The 21,569-nt window shown below is 36.1% G+C and overlaps 1 protein-coding gene across 9 annotated transcripts in view; it reads right to left on the bottom strand.

Annotated features, from left to right (window-relative positions):
• The window catches only part of Abl (tyrosine-protein kinase Abl), a 301,976-nt gene that overhangs the window by 21,274 nt on the left and 259,133 nt on the right, over positions 1-21,569 (bottom strand). For 5 of the 9 annotated variants that reach the window (XM_069830286.1, XM_069830295.1, XM_069830290.1 and 2 more), the window contains 9 exons: positions 21,076-21,206; positions 19,285-19,369; positions 17,611-17,788; positions 15,821-15,992; positions 13,648-13,903; positions 11,006-11,137; positions 9,428-9,560; positions 8,297-8,415; positions 547-797 (listed from right to left, as the gene is read on the bottom strand). In XM_069830286.1, coding sequence (XP_069686387.1) covers positions 547-797; positions 8,297-8,415; positions 9,428-9,560; positions 11,006-11,137; positions 13,648-13,903; positions 15,821-15,992; positions 17,611-17,788; positions 19,285-19,369; positions 21,076-21,206 — 1,457 coding nt within the window. The remainder of the gene's footprint in view (positions 1-546; positions 798-8,296; positions 8,416-9,427; positions 9,561-11,005; positions 11,138-13,647; positions 13,904-15,820; positions 15,993-17,610; positions 17,789-19,284; positions 19,370-21,075; positions 21,207-21,569) is intronic. The other 4 variants (XM_069830289.1, XM_069830294.1, XM_069830288.1 and 1 more) reach the window with 3 other exon arrangements.

Raw genomic sequence — 21,569 nt, 5'->3', positions numbered from 1 at the left:
AGATGGAAACCTGCAGCAAGACTGCGGCTGTAAAAGTAGCGCTTTGTGTGTGAACAGACTCGCAACCTCCAACTGCAACTTTTGCATTGCTCGAGTTGCGCAGCACGAAAAGTAGCGTGCAGCGTGCTACTTTTGGCGTACACGTGAATACGACACGCAACTCTTGCAGCTGCAGTACAAAAGTTGCGCAGCAGAAGTAGCGACGTGTGACTGTACCTTTAGATACATTGGCCATAAACCGTAGGCAAAGTAGTGGTGAGATGTGGGGTGTTGTTCTCCACTACCAGAAACCTGCCTATTCTTTCTGCCCCTACTATAGTATGGTACTTACTAAACCAACGATGGCGATTATTGGGAAAATGTGAAGGATGTTGGCCCAAGAGCACTATCAACTGTTTATTAATGTCGTGGAATGATGACAAACATGACAGACAGAAATAGGAGAGAAGGAGCTGTCGAAAATCGCCAAAAGAAGCAGCAAAGCAGCAACCAGTAGTTTCAGTGTGAGGCTTAAGACTGAGGGAGAATTATCCTGATTTGCCATACCTTCTGTGCAGATGCCGTGTCCTTGGGGGGATAAGTGCGGGACTTCTTGCCCCTCTGCTCCAGGCCCCTATTCCCCATGATGGGCGCACGTTTGAAGGAGCTGGTGGCACCAGGTGGGAAGAAAGTGCCAGTTGGGGCCTCAGGGTAGGAGTGTGCACCCGAGTCGTCAGTGTCGGGTGTCTGGTCCTGCAGATCGCTCTCACTGTCGCCCTTGTTGCTGGCTGTCAAACTTTGAAGGTCCCGTGTTATGCCTGCAACAGTGACACAAATCTCACATCTTTACCATGTGCCACAATGTGTATAACATTGCTTTAAAGTTTGGGTTCTATCTAACAGAACTTCAGATGGAAGCAAAAGATATTAGGTTTGTTCCAGCACGGTTCAGAATCGGTTCTGAATTATCCGCTCATGCGCAATAGCTCAATGTGCGTTCCAACAAGACTAGAACTGATTTCGAACTGATACTGAACTCCCAGTTCCCTGTTCCAACGTCCTTTAGAACTTGTTCAGAACGAGTGAAATTGGCTCTCAATTAAGAGCAGCAACTGGGAATTCTGAAACGTTGATGCATGCGCAGATGGCTTAATCTGAAGTTACAGATAAAAACAGAGCCATCTGAAGGAGGCTCTGGTTAAAATGCTTCGAGACTAGGCAGGTTAAAATAAAAAAATAGTCCATCATGAGTAATTTTGGAGGTGATAGCGATATATTTTACAAAGAATTAAGTTCGGAAGATGAATATAATTTTAATATGAGAAGAAACTCCAAAGGCAGTGAAAGAAGAGTTCAAGAAACGTTCCAACAACGTAAAATCCTGAACTAGTTCTGACCCATGTGTCGAAAAATGTTCGGTATTAGTTCGGAATGTGTTCTGAACTGCTTGCTGGAACAAACCTATTAGTTACAAGAAAATTTATTACATATTAAGTAGTATAGTCTTTTGAATGTAACAAACGATTTTAATCTGCTGATAATTTAATAAAAGATCATAAATGTACGCAAGACATTCTATATCAGTCGCATGTAAACAGAAAACAAATTGGAGACAGTATCTTTCAAATGTATCAAATCTCTGTGGAAGTGTTGTATGTTATGCACCCACAATGAAGACCACCAATTTGAACAATTTCTAGGATGGTGAAAGTCAAAAATGAAACTAGAATGGAAGCTGATTCCTGACATTTAAGAACAAACCTAGTATTAATTTTTTCGTATGATATGGAATGACATGAAACTCTGCAGGAAACTCTGAAGCTTAAGGTCCAGAGTCTCAAATGAGTCGGAATAAACCTGAATTATGTTCACGAATTCATTTTTTTTAATATTCGTGTTCTGTTTATTTCTTAAATATTTCCTAATATCTAAATGAAAGTAAAGCAAAAGCCTAAGATTAGCCTCAAAGTTGTTTAATAAAAATCAATCAATGTGATACAGAATCACTTAAAAGTGCAAAATTCGTGTTAAATGGAATAACCAACATCAAATGAATTTGCAATTCCAGCTTCAAGCAGCAACTGCTGACAAGTAATTCTAATAAGCGTATATGTAATTTGTATTTTTTTTTAACAAAATGCCTCACAACGGAGGTAGACTCTTAAGCCTCAGTATGGATATTACTAACAGATTAATGGCTAACTTCACTGTTGGCCTCAATACAATTGCCACCAAAGTAATCAAGTGCATGCAGAAGTTCAAAACTCATCACGACACTCACAATCATTTACACTTTCTTACAAAAAAGGTTAATATAAAAATAAAAATACTATTTAATACACAAGTGAACTGAGTTTATTTACATAAAAGCTATTAATATAAACTTCAAATATGGCTGCCATCTTAATCTTTAATCATTACTAGCTTCTCTCCCATGCTCTGTGCAGTATGCAGACAATAACCCTGTATTTACTCTAAATACTCACGAATTATTAGCAAATTCTCTATTATTTCCAGGAATAAATTTGTTAGAAAAAAATTTAAAATATCAGAAAATCAACACTAAATAGCTCTAAACTGTTACCAAATACCTTACTATAATAATACCGGACAGCTGTATACTAGCAGCATTGACGTGAGTGCGAAATATCGCGGACCTGACATCTAGCGGAGCGGTGTGGAATTACGTCCACAAATATAAATATTAACATGCGGGAATCGGACTATTTAAAATCTGAGGTACTAATGTGTAATAATATATGACACACTTAAGAAAAGTTGAATAGCATTTAATGTAACATTATTATTTTATATCAGAGCTGCGTATTATGAGAAACACTGCACACTTCGTATTACTTTCCGTAATTAATTGTTACATATTTTTTCTCTGCTTTAGTGAGACAAAATTAATTCTGACATAAAAAATGAACACTAAAGCTTTATATACGCACTGCTGACAGCAATCTGATAGTAATCTGATGCTTGTAATAATTAGTAAAGGCATGTGGACAACAATAAAACTTAATTTGATAAAACCTTAAAATTTTCAATATATTTTAACTTCTATTCATTTATTAGGCTTAAATAAAAAAGCTAATTTTTATTGTTCTATCAACACAGAGACAAAGGCATTAGGCCTAATAAAGAATTTTGTCCACTCATGGTTTATGATCTCTCGGAAATCGAAAGTACGATTTGGAGCAATTTGTAATGCTGTAATTATTGTAGAAATGATAAACAGCACATACACACACTGACATTTTGACACAGCACTAATTAATAAAACTATTAACTAGCCCAGCAACAATATACATTGCAGTTGATTATAGCTTGTTTCGCAGGTTTCACCACACCGGTCACCTAGGTAGCAGCACCAGCGTTGTTCACGTGCAGAACTGCTAGTTGTCTGGTATTATTATAGTAAAGTATTTGTTGTTACTGTTTGACATAAATGGTTGCCGAAACAACTGTAATGAAACAAATGAAAACAAGAAACATGAAATCTATGACCAATCTTTCATGAACGATTTTTTTTTTTTATGCAAACCACATATTTAACGAAGTTCCAGAGCAATTTCAAAGATATCCCAAGTTCTGAATAACTCTAAAATATGATTTGTTCTTCAGTCATATCACATCCAACATCGAAATATTAAAACAATTCACACAGATGCAGGAGGTAAGTCAATTTCATATTCTAATTACTGTAATACGCCTGCAATAACAAAAACTAATACATATACACTACAATAATGGATACTTTCAACTAATCATTAAAAAAATTAAACCACTGTTCTCCACTCTAGACAATGCAATCCTTGGGACAGAAAATCAAAGCAGCGCTATGTCAGGGAAATCATAAGGCAACAAATCATCAAACCATCTGAACTATTCTTCTCAAACTAACACAGTAAAATCCTACAATTATCTTTTTTCCATTTTTCGCTCTTCCAAACTACAAATGAATAAGCAACCAAATAAATAATAAATTCAACGACCATCATTCCTGTATTCAGACAATTTAACTGATATCAACAAACAATTCAGATAATGATTTACACGTGGTATAACATTCCACTCAGCATGTATCTCACCTCCTTGAACCACGGTGGTTTCAGTATGAAACCTCTTTATGACAAGACTTCAAACTCAAAAAATATTCAACTACGTGGTTCAAAGAGCATAAAGATCCAAACATCGATTACTTCACTGGCAAGGAAAAAAGGAAAGCCATGCACACAATACTTGTTTTATAGACGAAAAGATGCAAAATTTGAACCACTTTCTCAAAATGGATTTCATGCACCATTTGACCTCAATACTGTAACTCGAAGCAAGTATCCACAGAAAGAAAAGTAACTATGTAAATGAAGGCACAGAGCATGCATGGGTCCACTACCGGTACGTAGCAGATGCAATCTGCAGCAAAGATGACCTAGGGACCACTCACTTACTAAAAAAAAAAAAGAACGGTTTGTCAAACTAAAAAGTCATCTGCATTTCATGAACACTTAAAATTAGCTATCAACTTTCATTAATCACAGGTCTGGTCACTCTTGTGATAATGTGCTTGGTTACTAGCAGATTCGAAGCCAGCAGGTTGAGGCGACAATGAATTTTAAGAACAAAAATATTTAGTTTGGTTTATTCAGAAGGGAAGTAAAGCTCATAGAGTTACTGTGCATAAAACACTAATGCCTCTGAATAAGAGAAATTCAGACAAATTTTATCGACCAACTGTCACCCACATCAAAATTAAGCTCAATTAGGCATCAGTCACACCTATTATCCTACCACTGTGGATAATGAAATTCGTCACACAGGTGTCTTCAACTCAGAGAAGGAATTCAACATTGCCATACTAAGAGAGTCCACGAAGATCAAAGAAGATGGTGACAATCTTTTGAGCCCCTGATTTTGATTATTCTGTTTCAAATAAAAGTTAATGGTGTAAAAACAAAGCCCAATATAACATGACTATCAAGGAACCTACTGCATCCCCGCGTTATTTTCATAATTTGCTCCATAACACATCATGGAAATGATCTCCTAGGGACTGCAGTATTGTTCAGTACTTTCCCGTTGGTGCTGTATTTGTGAAAGAGATTTTTATGAATAAAACTATGTGAAATGATGGTAAAACAAACAGAAGAGCTTCAAGAAAACTTGTTCCAACCATCTTTGTCCACAACAGACACTACTTAAGCTCAATGAGATCTGAACTTGAGTCTCCAACAAGAAAAGCCAATGTCATAGCTGCTCTTTATGTTCTAATTAACTATTGCACACTGATTAATTATTTTTCTGAATAAAGTAACACTTCTTTTTATTTTCTTGCGCAAAGTGCACGATTTTATTTTCTTCATTTAATCTATCGAAACATATAAAATTATCTTTGCTTCTGTGACGAGGTATATACTCAGCAGTTGGGAGTGGAAGTGAAAGAGGTCTATAGAGTGGGACATGGGGCCAGTCGGCCTATAGTAGTCAAATTGGCGAATGTAATGATAAAGGAGAAGATAGTGAACAAAAGGAAAGAGTTTAAAAGACTCAAATATTAGCATTGATAATGACTTTGATTACGAAGTGAGGTGCAGAAGGAAAGTGCTAGTGCCTTTTTTTAAAGCTGCAAGGTCCAACGGTCACTACGCAGGACAAATTTAAAATAAATGGAGAGATATTCAACATAGAATTATATTTGGATAGCCTAAATAAATCTGGGATAGGAGAGAATATCAATGAAGGAAAAAGAAAAGTGATCAAGGATAAAATAAGGTGAATAGTGAAGAAAAACTCAATTAGTATTAGGAACGAAGTCGTGAAAAGCAAGCAGTCAGAAATGCAACAGAGTGTGGAAGTAAGAAGGTGAAGTAGAGATAATGTGGATAGAGCAGATAGTGAGAATCGAGCGAGTATAATCTAAGAAAATGGTGTGTCAGTGGAGGGAAGAAATAGTAAAAAAATATGTAGTTGATGAGTAGTGATTAAGTATTACTAGTAGTTAATGATAGTTATATTTAAGTAGTTGGCAAATTGTAATGAATGTAAGAGTAGGTGAGTTAGAAGTAGGGGTTAGCCAAGATAGGGATCAGTAATATAGACAGAAAAGAACCAATAATGGATAGGGAATAAGAATATTATGTAAACTTAGTATATAGTACAAGAGTAATATAAGATAGAGTTAGTAACAGAATTATAGTGAAATCGTATAGTAAATGGAGACTGAAGGAATTAGTAAAGGAAATTGTAATGAATAGAGAAACAGAATAAGATAGGATTAGGATCTTAATAACTAGGGGGCGGATGTTGATGACCTAAAATCTACTTAAAATGATCATTAAAATGCCCTTAAAGTAATGGAAAAATGACACAGAATTAAAAGAAAATGACATTTAAATATTATTCACCGTACTCACACCACAATTTCTTAAAAATTAGTCACTTGTTTCAATGACTGCCCTGCAAATCTCGGAGAAAAGAGGCAACTTCCTGGAATTTGGCTAAGATAAAGGAAAAGGACAAGCAACAAAGGGAAAACTATAGATTTTAATGAGGGTTTACAATGTGTTTCAATCAAGGGTGGTCCATGTCAGTGCCTTCATTCTCCGTCTCCTCCTTCCGCACTTCACTTTTGTTACCGTATCTTCCAGATGAGGGAGTGTGAATGACAAAACAAATTGTGGGCATTAACGTGCATTCTTGCAATCTTTGTGTTAAAAATACTGTCTTCTACAGTAGACATCCCTTCCGAACCATGTTCAGGACACAACGTCTTGTCCAGAACATGGTGAAAGTTTCCCCCTTCCAAACATAAATTCTAAAGACACCCTTGTACCGACAAAAGAACAGTAGTGGTCAAAGTCCTCACTTAAACTAAGCTGTAATCAAGCATTTTTTATATTGTTTCCGTTGTGTGAAGTGAAGTCATCAGTGGAATGAGGGATGGACTTTAGAGTCTGTTCCAAACTACAAAACTCAAACTTCATTGTTATTCACTTATTCAATAGGTAATTACTCTGATCTATTTGGTTAGAAAATGATTTAACAGAACTATCGGTAAAGAAGAAAGTAAAATGCATTCCAAATGATCCAAAAGTTTTTCAAAGTATTAAAAATGATCAAAAAACGCCGAAAAAAAAAAATTACCTATTAGTTCAAAAACGTCAAAAAATGCAAAAAATGCAATATGTTGTTGTTGTCTAGTGCCTTGCATTTGGCAATGAAGCCATTAGCAGTTGTGCTTTCCAATACTTTTGAACTGTAGTTTCTTCTGATCTTAATGCTTCACAGGTCTTCAAGTGGTCTTCATTCATTTCTGCTGGATCGTTACACAGGACACATATGGGTGAAGCTGAGATACCTATTCTGTAGAGATGACTTGCTAGATAGTCATGATTTGTCAATAGTCTGAAGGCTGCAACTGCTGTTTTCCTTGGTCTCTGGGGGATTATATCTGGGTTGGAAAGTAGTGTAATCCATGCAATATAAGAAATTACTTTTTTATGCTAATATTAACATAGAAAGGATTTCTATATTAATAGGCATCGTCCTAAGATGAAAAATAAAACGACTTTTCATCAACATTCGCCCCCAATTAATAAGGAATAGCTAATAAATGTTGAAATATAGTGAGTAACAAGTGTATTGAATAGATACAGAGAACATAGTGGATGAGTAAAGAAAGTGATGAATATGCACTGATCACTAAATGTCTTGATGTGTAAAAGTTGTAAATAGTGTAAGAACAGAACTGCTGGCCCGAATACAGAAATGTGAAGGGCCAGCAAGTCCGGAGAGTTGGGTGTGAGAATAAATCATATCATACCATATCATATACACACACAAATGGTTACAGGTAATATAACAAATAAATAGATATTCCACAAAACACGAAATAACGAAGAATGGACACTGCACACAATCTGCATGAGTTTCAATCTACAGCACATCTACTCATGCGAACTGGTTTCCAACATTTGATTACACAGTACAAATTGCATGCAGTTGTCTGTGTTGTACCTTTCTTCAAGATATCTTTTGAATAAATGGGCTGATGTCTGAGGAAATATGTAGTCTAATAATGGCTGGGGAAATCGGAACATTACAAATTTCACTTGGACTCAATACACTCTGAACCTATATCATAGACATAAACCTGACTAATGTTGCACAATTAAGAACTGGAAGTAGCCTTCAATAATTCAGCACCATGTTGTCTCAAGAAGCCTAACTGTGTACGTAATATATCAGATGCAGATGATTAAAGAGCTGCTGGCACCATGCAGTAGCAAACAGAGAGAGGAGGCGGGTTGGATACCTTCAAATATCTTATCAATACCATTTAAGTCCGAGGTGTCATCTTGGTTGTCAGCATGGCCCAGCGGGTCGTGGTCTGCATACGTGCTGTCTCGGAACGAGCTGCAAGAAGAAAGCAGACTACACCAGGTCAATGCACCCTATGCGACATAACGCTTCAGTCAGATAGTGAGATGGCTAAGTTCATTATGGTCCTCTATGCTATCTGTCAACGCTACTAACTAGAGGTGCTTGATGTTATCCTGCTGACCTCAGCATTCTACCTAGAAAGCGACACACAAAAGATGGGATCACTCTGTTTTCTTACACAGTGTGCACAATGTGCAGTTGGATCTACAATGTGTCATGATGATGATGATGATGATGATGATGATGATGATGATGATGATGATGATGATGATGATAACGATGACGTGGTGGTGGTGGTAGTGATGGTGGTTTACATCTTCCATTTCAAAGTGTATTAAAGACAAGTTAAACATAATGAATGTTTTTTGCCGATATGGTAACAGTGAGTTTCTATTTTAAACGGTATGGTGTACCAGTCCAACTACAGCACTGACTTACTGATCAAAGTACAAGGTGTCTCAGAAAGAGTCCGACATATTAATTGTAGTAGTAGCCATTGAGTAAAGAAGTATGCCAGTGAAAACCCCACAGTCCTATTTTAAACATTTTTCAAGTTATCATTCTGTGAATTTGTTAAAGTCCAGTCCCAATAATGAAAGTTACACAGTTCAGGCACAGAGTTTAGAAGGAAAAGCATATGTGTTATATGTATGAAAAACATTTCCGATGTTTTGTTTCTTTTTGCTCAAATAATTTCTACTTTTTAATAGGTAAAACTATGCAAACTCAATCTAACTCAAGACTGATTGGGAAGTATATGGAGAGCTCTTCTTTCATTCCGCAGAAAATTAGAAGTTGAACAGTTCAATGCCAGGTAGTAAACGTATCATATACACCGACACACTGCCTAATCACGAATCATGTTTATCTGATATCTCAATTGAAGAACATTCCAAATAATTTTGTCAGTATATTTTTAGACGCCCTGTATAAGGGCAATGTAAATACAGCTTTGAAGCCAAGTAGTTGTCACTAAGCATGTATGTCTGCAGAGATAACCTACCTGGTGCGTTTAGGGGGCGCAGGTGCCTGCTTTCCCTTCCTGTTTGTGGGCCTCCGCATCTGCACCAAGCTGCTCTTGCTGGTGCTTAGCACTGGCCCTCCTGTAAAGGTGCTCAGCTTGCTCATTGCGCCATCTAAACAACAAGGACAGCTTCATGGCTTCAACAATGCTTGTGACAGCTTCAGTCAGTGCACCACGTAATTACAGCAAACCAATCAGATCATTACGCAGAAAACTACAAACAGTAGATTTTTTAAATTTCTACGGACTAATTAATAAGAAGAGAGACAAACGAATATAATATAAAATAATATTACAATGTACCTTATTTTGTGGACATACGTCGGCAACTTTGCCCAGTATTGCACAATATTTACCAAGATAAATAAATAAATAATACATGTAAAACATCTAAACTGGACATATTATTTTTTACATGTCCATTGAAGTGTACACAACGATCAGTGATACTGTTTCTTGTAGCAAACGGTATAAAACCTGCAGAAATCTATCCAAGATGTGGAAACAATATAAAGTAAAATGTATGAATCATACAAATTTCTGTAAGTCAGTTAATATTCTTAAAAATTGTAGAATAAGTGTTGTGATAGAGAACGTCCAGTAAAACCAGAGTTTCAATATCAATGGGTGAAAAGAATATTTATAAAATTCAGGAAGATAAGAAAGTAATATTCTAGAATGGCATTAAAATTTCATATAAATGTGGGAAATGTGCACTGAATTATTTATAATCATCCAAGCTATCACAAAAGTTGTTCAAGTTTTGATTTAAATGCTTGAAATGCAAAGTCAGCTACACAAGCATATGTTTTGACATAAATATTTAAGAAATCTAAAAAATGGTGTACATATAGATACATATGTGCAATTAAAAAAAATATTAATAATTACGTTCCTCTATCTGCCCAGAACTTGTAAGAATCTCTTAAATAAACTCAACTTTATGTTAATTTATTCGCGCATAAATTCAATGCCGACTGAGAATTAACAGTAACAGAAAGTTTCATATTCTAATTGTGGATAAAGGTTGTGGTTTCAGGAGTGGAGTTCATCTTCTAATAACTTACTTACTTACTGGCTTTTAAGGAACCCGTAGGTTCATTGCCGCCCTCACTTAAGCCCGCCATTGGTCCCTATCCTGAGCAAGATTAATCCAGTCTCTACCACCATATCCTACCTCCCTCAAATCCATTTTAATATTATCTTCCCATCTACGTCTCGGCCTCCCCAAAGGTCTTTTTCCCTCCGGCCTCCCAACTAACACTCTATATGCATTTCTGGATTCGCCCATACGTGCTACATGCCCTGCCCATCTCAAACGTCTGGATTTAATGTTCCTAATTAACAGACATCTTCTAACAACTAACAGACAAAACTGTTTCCAGTGTATTTAATAAGGACACCACAAGAGAGAAGGAAACCAGGTATCAAGGTATCAAGAGGAGAGTACAGAAAAGTGTTTCACCTGAAATATCAGTGAACAGATGACAGTGTAGACTGGGAACAGGTTTTTCCAGCTGTCAAAGTTTATTCACCACGCACAAAAGCAAAACTCACCTCCAACCATTCCTGTGGCAGCCACCTGCTCCGACATCACTACAAGACCATGAATGTTGCCCGTACTTCCAGCATGAGGCTTCTTGTAGGCCAACTGGGGTGTTCCACTTCCCTGGAGTTGCTTCTCCACCTCTAAAGCAACAAGCATTTAATCATTCTGTAAGTATTTCCCACCTACAGTTTACTTCAAATATTTACTTCTTTATTCTAAATTAGCGAGACTGTTCAATAAGGATGATGAATGCCATGGCCAATATATAACATTTTAAAGACATCTGACATACAAAAATTAGATTAAAAAAATAAAACTAGAAGTAGAACCATTCACGAAAAATACGTTTTCAGCTTTCCTAATACTGAGAAAGGATTTTGGGCATTCTGTCTGTCTGTCAGTATGCAGCATTTCTCGTCAACTGTTGGCAGGGAAGTGACTGTATACTCGGTCATAAAATAGCCCGTCAACTGAACTGTTGCATTCTTCTAACCATAAAGAGATTCTTTTACATTAATATTACTAATTAATACTGTCCCAAGCCGTAGCTGTGTGGTCTAAGATGTCATGTCTTGGCCTAGAATTATGGAATGAACACTGATTAGAGTCTTCATGAGGAAATACATTTTCTCATGAAATTTCTGCCAGTGTATGTCGTACAGATATAACCAGTAGCAAAATTCGGTTTTGCAAGTCAGTTATAACGGCAGGAAGATCACTGTGCTAATCACATGTTACTCTCGTACTAGTTGGATGATCGTGCACCTCTGCTGAGTCATGTGGACATGATGCCAGCATTCGGCTGGCAGGTCTTAGCTATCCATGGATTTTGCACAATGAATTTGTTTTTATTTGTTACCATTATTATGCTACACTACTCTTATTACTATTGTACTATATAATATTTATTTACTTATGACTTTTAAGGAACCCGGAGGTTCATTGCCACCCTCACATAGCCTGCTATCGGTCCCTATCCTGAGCAAGATTAATCCAGTCTCTCCCATCATATCCCATCTCCCTCAAATACATTTTAATATTACTCTCCCATCTATGTCTCGGCCTCCCCAAAGGTCTATTTCTTCCGGCCTTCCAACTAACACTCTCTATGCGTTTCTGGACTCGTCCATATGTGCAACATGCCCTGCTCATCTCAAACATTTGAATTTAATATTCCTAATTATGTCAGGTGAAGAATAAAATGCATGCAGTTCTGCGTTTTGTAACTTTATTGTACTACATAATACCCAGTACAGTATTATCACAAGAATCACACACGGCAAGCAAAATTAACTGTGTTTCGAAATCAGAAATTCTTGAATTTCTTTCTACCCTTTCTTATTCTTCCTTAATTAATTCACGTATTTTCCGCAATTTTTAATGACGTCATGGTTTAGGAGCTATTAAAGTAGACATGCTCTGCACATAGAGGCCATGTTGCTGCCAGTGTAGTTTTTATTAATTGATGTGAAATGTAAAATATAATAGTAATATGCGTTACAAGAGCGGTATGTTGAAGTTTTCATGTTCAAGGAAAAGTATGAAAAAGCGAAACGTAGTTGAGCTTTTTTAATTTCCGAGAATTGAAAGAAAACATACCACTCGTGTATCGTACATTATTTTGTGCGAAGATCGTTTATTACATACCTGAAAGAGGAATTTCTAATTAGTTGCAATGAAATCTCCATCTTGGTTTCTGTTCAATGATGGCAAATTTGTAAAACAAAAATATCTATCTTCAACATTGTTGCTTTAAAATGTTTTCTGTGTTTACTATACTCCAGCAAGCCGTGATATACGTCTGTCTTTTTTTCCCCCCAGTCCATAAATGCGAACTTAAAACAAATGGTAAGGTTATGTAATGATTTATTTTTCATTTTAATATTTTAACAATATTATTTATATAACATATTGCAGTAATAACATCGGCATCTGGAATCTTGTTGATTTTTTCACGGCTTCCTTAATGTTACTTGCATCACGAATCCAGTAACTTTAGTGGAGTTGTAGAGTTTACTTAATTTTTGCAAATATTTAAAAACAATAATTAACAGTGCAATTTAGGTGAAATTGCAGTGGCAAGTTTCCAATTTATAATTATTACTATATTGAACATCTCTAAAAATAATATGTTAGAAGCCTAAAGCTGTAAAATCAATATGTCACTTAAGCGGTAAGAAGAGGGAAATTGTTGTGTGTGTTAGGTTGGGAATACTGAATGTGGAATTTTAGACTTACCGCGGATTGGTTTTGTGTGGAAACCAAGCAAATACGCACGATCTCGCACAAAATAGACTTTTCTTGCAGCAGTGCAATATTTCCCCTTTTTGCATCATATATACCAGGAAGTAAAATTACGAGGAAAAGAAAACAAAGAATAACAGCAAGGACAATGAAAGTAGAGAGGAACATTTTTATTGCAAAAAAAAGACGTTTTTGGAATGAACAATTACCATAAGAAAAAGATGAGAAAGAAGAGAAGACTAAAAGAACAAATTCTGCACTACATCAAAACTTCTTTTTGAAAGGGTGTAATTAGCCATTAAAGAAAGATGATTGTTAACAGAAGCAAAAACTGTTACAGAAACTGCAAACACATTGATCTCACTGTGTATCACAGACTTCAGTCGGGAGTACACGGAGATAGTACCTTCAGTGATGCTGGACTCCTGGAACATGTTCTCCAGTGCGTGGTGGATCTCCTGGAAGGTGGGCCTGTCACTGGGGTTCCACTGCCAGCACTGCCGCATCAGCTCGTAGATCTTGGGGGGGCAGCCAGGAGGACACTCCATTCGATAGCCCTTCTCCAACATGTGATACACGTCTGTGAGATCTACCCCAGGATAAGGTGACATCCCATACGTTGCGATCTCCCACAGCAGAATTCCGAACGCCCACACATCAGACTGCAACACAAATTGTAAGTTTATGGATTAATTTCAAATGGTAGCTTACAGACACTGTACTGTAAGGCTGTCTGCATCCAATGGCAAGTGTTCGAATTTTACTTCATATTCCTGTCACTATCTGTATATCTCACAGTTCTAAGTGTGAGTCCAAACCTAGAACTTTTAACGTGACTAAATGTAGAACTTTTTTGCAGTAGTTATCAGTTTTTTATTGTATTCTTTACAGCTAAAACATCTTCAGTCAAGAAACTGACAAGTCACTTTTCTGTGCCAAAATCCAGATTCAAATTCCAGCAACACTGAGTGAAATTTGTAAAGGACAAATCACACTCCTAGTAAAATAGTGTCATAACTCGAAAATTATTTGTAAAGATATGCTATTTTATAGTAAAATACTGCTGTAAAAATATTTTAATAAATAGGTACGAAATCCTTTGATAATTTAATAACTTATTATTAGAAATTCATACCTCCAACTAGTAAAACAGTGTTGGAAATAATTTACGAAAGTAATAAATGATTTTCAACTTACGACAGTATTTTACTGAGTGTGCAGAATGTGCCATTTGGTTATTTGATTTCCAATGCCGAATACTTGCAATTGAAATACTAGGTCTGCTGAATTTCTCACCCTTTTTCAATCTGTGCAGCATATACTGTATATGTATAGTGGAATCTCTCGTGTCTGGCACCCAAATAACTAGAAATTCCAAAACATAATACTTTTGGACAATAAAAACAAAACTGAAAATACGAGGAGGAATCAGTAAGTAAGTTATAAACTGGAGTAGCAACCTACATTATTTAATGAAGTGCTTGAAGAAATCATCGCTAGATGGCAGTATTATCAATATGCATACAAGCAAAACAAAGAAGCAGCAGTTGTAATATATTGACACCTATGCACAAATGTACTAACGTCTTTAAATAATAAAGACTGGACTGGGAGGAAAGTATTTGAGAAGCAGAACACCATAAGGGGGAAGATCCAAGACAGAATTGAGCTTGATGGCAAAAGGAGATGACAAAGAAGAAGATGATTTACTCATATTTATATACTTACTAATTTCAATGAATCATTTAAGGAGCATGATATTGTCACTCAAAAAAAACAATCAAATGTGTAAAAACATTTCCTAAAATGAATAATACACCTGCCACTTTAGCTACAAGCACAAATGATAAACAAAAACAAAGGATGTTAAAGTACAAGTTTTCTGGCTTTTTACTATAATTAATTTTTTTACTTGGTTATTTAACGACACTGTATCAACTACACACTTAAATGCCGTCGACCTGGGAAGTTTTGTAAATTTATGGGAGTTTGATTTGGTAATTTTGATTTATTATTGGTAAAATTTGTGCCAGCATCCGCGGTTATACAATGAATATAAGTAAATCTTTGTGATTAAAGTAGTTAAAAATTTTATTGAGGTTATTTTATTATTTTTGGGTGAAATCTTAATATTTATTATGACTTTATTGGATCGAACCTGCAACCTCGGGCACAGAAAGCCAGCGCTATACTAACTGTGCTAACCAGGCCGATGACTTGTTTAACATCGTACTTCTGGTGGTAACTTATCTACTGATTTTGAGTAAAATTTTATTATAGTTGTTTACGATTTTTGAAATGGAGTCAAGGACCGGTATGGTAGTGGAGGAGGAGGAGGAGGAGGAGGAGGAGGAGGAGGAGGAGGAGGAGGAGGAGGAGGAGGGGGGTCGCAAACTGAAATCTCACTCAAAAGTGGGTCATACCTTCAAAAAGTTTGGGAACCACTGGGCTAGGATAATCTAGTCGTAATTATTCAAATGTAATTTTATATCTGCTGCAGTGTTGGTAATGCAGTCGACTGATGATACACAACATGTAAAAGAAAAATTAAATCTCCTAGCAATTCATGCAGCACGCACCTTAGTAGAAAACTTGTTGTAGGCCAGGCCTTCAGGCGCAGTCCACTTGATAGGAAACTTGGCCCCTGCATGTGCAGTGTACGTGTCATCTCTCATCAGGCGTGCCAACCCAAAGTCAGCCACCTTCACCAGATGGTTCTCACCAACCAAACAGTTCCGTGCTGCCAGATCTCTGCGCAAAGAAAATTACAGAGTGCCGTCACCAACATATAATTCGTTTTCATTTATTATAACGTATAACATATGATTATTTCTTCAGAAATAAATTGTAACAAAATGTAACAAATACAATATCAGACATGGTACATACAAGTATTTAAAAACATAGCAATCGACGTGTTACAATCACAAGTTTACTTTAAAAAAAATTGAAATAAATATTAATATAATTATATCACGTTCACACATCAACGAAATGGAGGGAGAAAGAGGAAACCCGAATATGTATGCAAATGACATGTTAATTTTCAGTTATTTTGAGATTTAAGCTTTACAACATTTCGAAACTCCTTAGATTCAATTTATTTTTACTGTAAGGAATATTTCATTTCTTATTTCCTTTGTAATTTTTACTTGCTTGTGGAGTTGCCCAAGTGACTATACCCAGTAAACGAAATGTATACATCCCTGTAAATAGTTCCAAAACATGATTGCATCGCCCAAACATTACACCACACTCCAACCATGCTATCAACAATTTATTACTAACAAGTCTATGATATTCTAGTTTCAAATCTTCACAAGACTTTCAAAATATAGTGAATGATAGGAAATGCCCATATCGTACTTATTACATTTTGAAATTGCTTGAAATCACACTAATTCGCTTTGTGTGAATTATTATGACACATTAGTTGAGTCTTGCACATATATAACCCATCAATTACAAACGCAACTGCATAGACTGGATTCTCTACAATATGCCACACAAATAATCGTAGCCAAGACAGCGGACATTGTATTTGTGAAAAAAAATTAAGGTGCACTATTAGTCGAATGGCTAGAATGTCGGCTTCCATACTGGTAATCTGGATTTGATTCCCAGTAGGTCCAACTGGAATTAATATTGGACAAAGATGATGTTTGGTGGTAGGCTTTTGCGGTGTACTTCTGTTTCATCTACTGACATTTCACCATCGGTCCATTAATCATGATTATCATGTAGTGCCATATAATTCACTTCCCATGGTGCACCAAGGGCAACGCCTATGGTGGCTAAAAGCACTACAGTTTCGGTGCATGAGGATGCATGGGTGAATGACGGAAGTACTCGCCATTAAGAAAAAATATACAGAGTGATTCAAAAGGTCAGTGACATAGACAAACTCTGTTATTAGTGCAGATAGTGAATAATGGAAAGAGGGAAAAGTTGTTGAAAATATGTAGTTTTCAATCTAATCTTCTTGAATTTTCAAGTTAGAATACACTGTTGAGCTGTACACTAGTTTTAAAATACCTCCCTCCTATCCCTGTATATTCTAGTACTAAACTCAAGTATTTAGTACCGAAAAATTCACATATTTTATAATTTCTAAGTAGACCTTTTTATTATATAAGTATATGTTGTCAAAAGTAGTAATTGTAGAATGAGGATGATGATGATGGGCAGGATGATGATAGGGTTAAAGAGGATAATGATAAATGGAAAAATGGTGAAATTATAGCATAGTATGTTATGCAAATCTGTCCTGATGGTTACTTTCCTAACCACAAAACCCACTTGGCCTTACTAAACCCCAGCATGCAGGCATTCGGCTAAGAGTACACCAAGTACAGCCATGCCTTCATACCTGTGAATGAAGTTGCGACTCTCCAGGTAGCTCATGCCGCTGGCGATCTGGGTGGCCATGTACATGAGCACCACAGCATTGATCTGGTCCTTGTTACCATTCCGCAGGTAATCCAGAAGGTTGCCTTTGCTCATGAACTCTGTGATGATGTAGAACGGGGGCTCACGTGTGCAAACACCTACACACACAAAAAAAAAGTCACTCTGTGTATCACTCATGACCAGACAGCGGATTTTCAGTCCCAATACTAACTTTAGGTGTGCATCAGTTGCAGGGAGTAATAAGAAATCGTTGATGCGCTCTCTCTGTACGCCAAGGAACGTGACGTCTTGTCGCTGTGTAGGGACCGAAAAACTGCTGTCTGTTCATGACAATGAAAACCTAACAAGCGAGTTATATATACAAGGGGCGTATACCTCTATAAGCTCTTTTTAGATATAATTAATCTTTTTGTTCCCCATAATCATGTTACCCATCTTGCAAAATTTTGTTTCAATATCTCTAATACAGCGATCATGGCAATCGATTGTTTATCTGCATGTCATGATACACAATGATATAAACTTAGTAAAGAACATGCCAGCCATTATGAGTCTTTCTTTTAAATCATGTGGTTATACATAAAACAAGTGACATTCATCTTAACCGTGAACATTTTCAAAATTCAGTCTTATCAAAGAATGACATTTTCTCAACATGACAGGGTTAAGTATCTTCCTCATATTCTGGGTTTTATAAACCATTTCTCTTTACAGAAAGATGTTCAACCATTCCATTGAATATAAGTTTACCATCAATTTCCATTGTACAATTTAATACTGCCAAGGAAAACGACATTCCGAGTCTCTTTAAATACCTCACTGAAGAGAAGGTGGCTTGGTTTAAAGAAATACTCACGAAAGCAAACCAGCAAAATATGGCAGGAGGAGTAAGAGAGAGAAGTGACTCAAATAATGAAGACTGCTAAGATGAAAAATATCATCGTTTTGACTGTGAGATTCAAAATGGCGGATTGTTCTGCTTGTATAATAAAGTGCTCTAGTGTAGGCAATAATGGCTGAGCCAGATGTTTGCAGTTCTGAGCTCAAACATTATAAGAGTAAACCCTTTAGAAGCAATTCGTTATCTGATGTGGACACTTCATGATGTAAGTACATTCTTGTAAAAATCCCACATGCATTTGATGTTTTATGTTAGGTTGTTACGTTAAGGTATGTCATGTCATCTGTCACTGTTCCACACATTTCGATGCATGCCTCATTTTTCAGCACGAACATATGATTAATCAACAGTTAGGGTGTGAAGGATTTTTCATTATATTTCTTCATATGTGGCATCTTTTTGTATGAGATGAAGATTATCTCGATAACTCGCCTGTGTCGAGTAGGTGAGCAGATTCTACAGTCCATTTTACAACCAATAAACAAAGAATGTAACTAGAAGTAGGCTTAGTAAATGTGAACATAAAAAATAAACAGCGAAAAAAAAAAAATCCCACACAAAATCACATGCAAATATTCACATAACTTAGCCGCCATTTTCAGTAAGATAAATTCTAGCAGTACTGTAAACTGTATACAGCACAAACAATATAAACTCGCAATACAAGTGCTAAACTAAGGAGATATATGTTTTTCAAGGTCACTACAAATCTCAAAGCCTGTGATATCATACCCAACAGTTGCACCAGGTTTGGATGTTTCATTTCCTTCATGATGGCCGCCTCCTCCAGAAAGTCTTTTAAAGCCATTGTGTCTTCCTGCACGAAAAAAAGTAAGTATTAGTTAACAAAAAATAACCAGAAAATAAAACTGATTCAAAATCAGTGGCAGTTACTGCAAGAGGGCCGTGAGATACTGCTCTCTTTGCGGAAATAATGTAAAACCCTTCTTTCCTTTTTGTTTTCCTGCTTGAATTAAAGTCAGTAAGGTAAGCAATGATTCGCTATTGTTCTCATTTGACATGTTCACCTTGCCACAATTGAGCGCCTTCACAGCTGAACTCCAACTTCCACAGATTCAAAACCAAAACCTAATCCATTCTCAATCGGAAATCTGCATCGACATGGGGAACTATTAATAATGGAATTCCTCAAGGATCAATATTAGGTTCCCTACTTTTTCTAGTGTTTATAAATGATCTTGCCCCCCTAATAGAAGATGTAGGTCATCCCATATTATTTGCAGATGACACAAGTAATGTAATTACAGCCAATAACTCCAACACATTCCAATCTTCAACAGAGGAAATTCTCTTCAAAATATGTGACTGGTTCTCAGTCAATAAATTAGTATTAAATTGTAACAAAACTAACATAATTCAATTTAAATCCTGTCCAAATTCAACGTCGCAAATTTCTAGCGCAATAATTAATAATAGATCACTATTAGAAACAACAACAACAACCAAATTTCTTGGCTTAAAAATCGATAATGTGTTAAATTGGAAAAATCATATTAAAGAAATTACCCCCAAACTAAATTCAGCTTGTTTTGCTATTAGATCTATGCAAAAGATAGTAAATATCAATACCTTAAAAACAATATACTTTGCATATTTCCACTCGGTAATGAGTTTTGGAATAATATTCTGGGGAAATTCCACAGATAGTAACAATATATTTCTATTACAAAAAAGAGTAATTAGAATAATGGTAGTGCCAAATCTAGGGAATCGTGTAGGGCTATTTTAAAAAAACTACAAATAATGCCCATTCATTAATAACCTTCCTTGTATGTAATCGTGAAAACTTTGTAACTAATTCAACAGTTCATAGCATAAATACACGTCAAAAAAATGACTTTCATACTCCATCGGCAAGTCTATTGTGCTATCAAAAAGGAGTCCATTATATGGCAGTAAAAATTTTTAATAGCCTCCCTATCAATATAAAAAATGAAACTCAAAACATAAAATTATTTAGGGCCAAATTAAAGAAGTACCTAATTTCTCACGCCTTCTATTCTGTAGGTGAATTCATGACATTCAATAACACTTCATGAAATTGATACTAAAACTTTGTGTTGTACTAGTAGACTATATTGTAAATCTCGTCTATATATATTTCATCTAGACTGTGACTATAAATCAAGATTTTATAATAGTATTAAGTTTTTTGACTTGTTCCATATTCTAGCTGTAAGCATGTATGAATACCATAGAATGTTAAATACAATACAATACAATGGATAACGAGAAATAAAAGACTGTCTGTGTGGTGATGTCATTGTAATGGTGGTAATGAACTACGAACAATAATAAATAAATCTCTGGTCTGTTGTGACACAAACTAGGGAAGCCAAATTAAGTGAAGGTAGTACAAAAATGAGAACTGGAAAGAGGGCGAAGCTTGGGAAGATGACGAAGGAGAAGTAAGGAGATGGAGGAAAAATAGAAGTCAAGAAGCAGGCAGAGAGAATATGGAAGCTTACTGTATTGCATAGTTAACAACTGCATAACTCTCACCTTGAGTGTCTTGACAGCAACTGTCATGTTGTATCGCTTCCACACTGCCTCGTACACATCGCCGTACTGCCCGCCACCCAGCTTGTGTCTCATCACGATGTCTGTCCGGTTGATCTCCCACTCGTCTGGCTCTGTAACAAGTGCAGCAATCACAAATCAACAAATATTGTTGGAGCGCTATCTTGTAGACACTCATACTACCTTGGCCACAACTTAGAAATGACAGAAGACACACTGCAAAATGAAAACATGTACACAACAATATCAAGAATTGGTTTTTATTGGGTGTATGCAATAATAAGTATAAATAAGATACTTAAAATTGAATGGGTCAGTACCTGAAACTTATTTGGGATTTCATATGCCATTTATTGCAGAAGCAGAAGAAGAAGAAGAAGAAAAAGACGAAAAAGAAGCCAGTATAAATGATATGATAGTGAAATATTTCAAATATAGTCTGACCTCGATTTTTCGAATCGCAACAGAACCAAAAA

The sequence above is a fragment of the Periplaneta americana genome, chromosome 7, assembly GCF_040183065.1.
Source record: "Periplaneta americana isolate PAMFEO1 chromosome 7, P.americana_PAMFEO1_priV1, whole genome shotgun sequence".
Classification (NCBI taxonomy): Eukaryota; Metazoa; Arthropoda; class Insecta; order Blattodea; family Blattidae; genus Periplaneta; species Periplaneta americana.
Note: the sequence above shows the minus strand (reverse complement) of the source record. Positions and strands in the feature narration are given on the sequence as shown.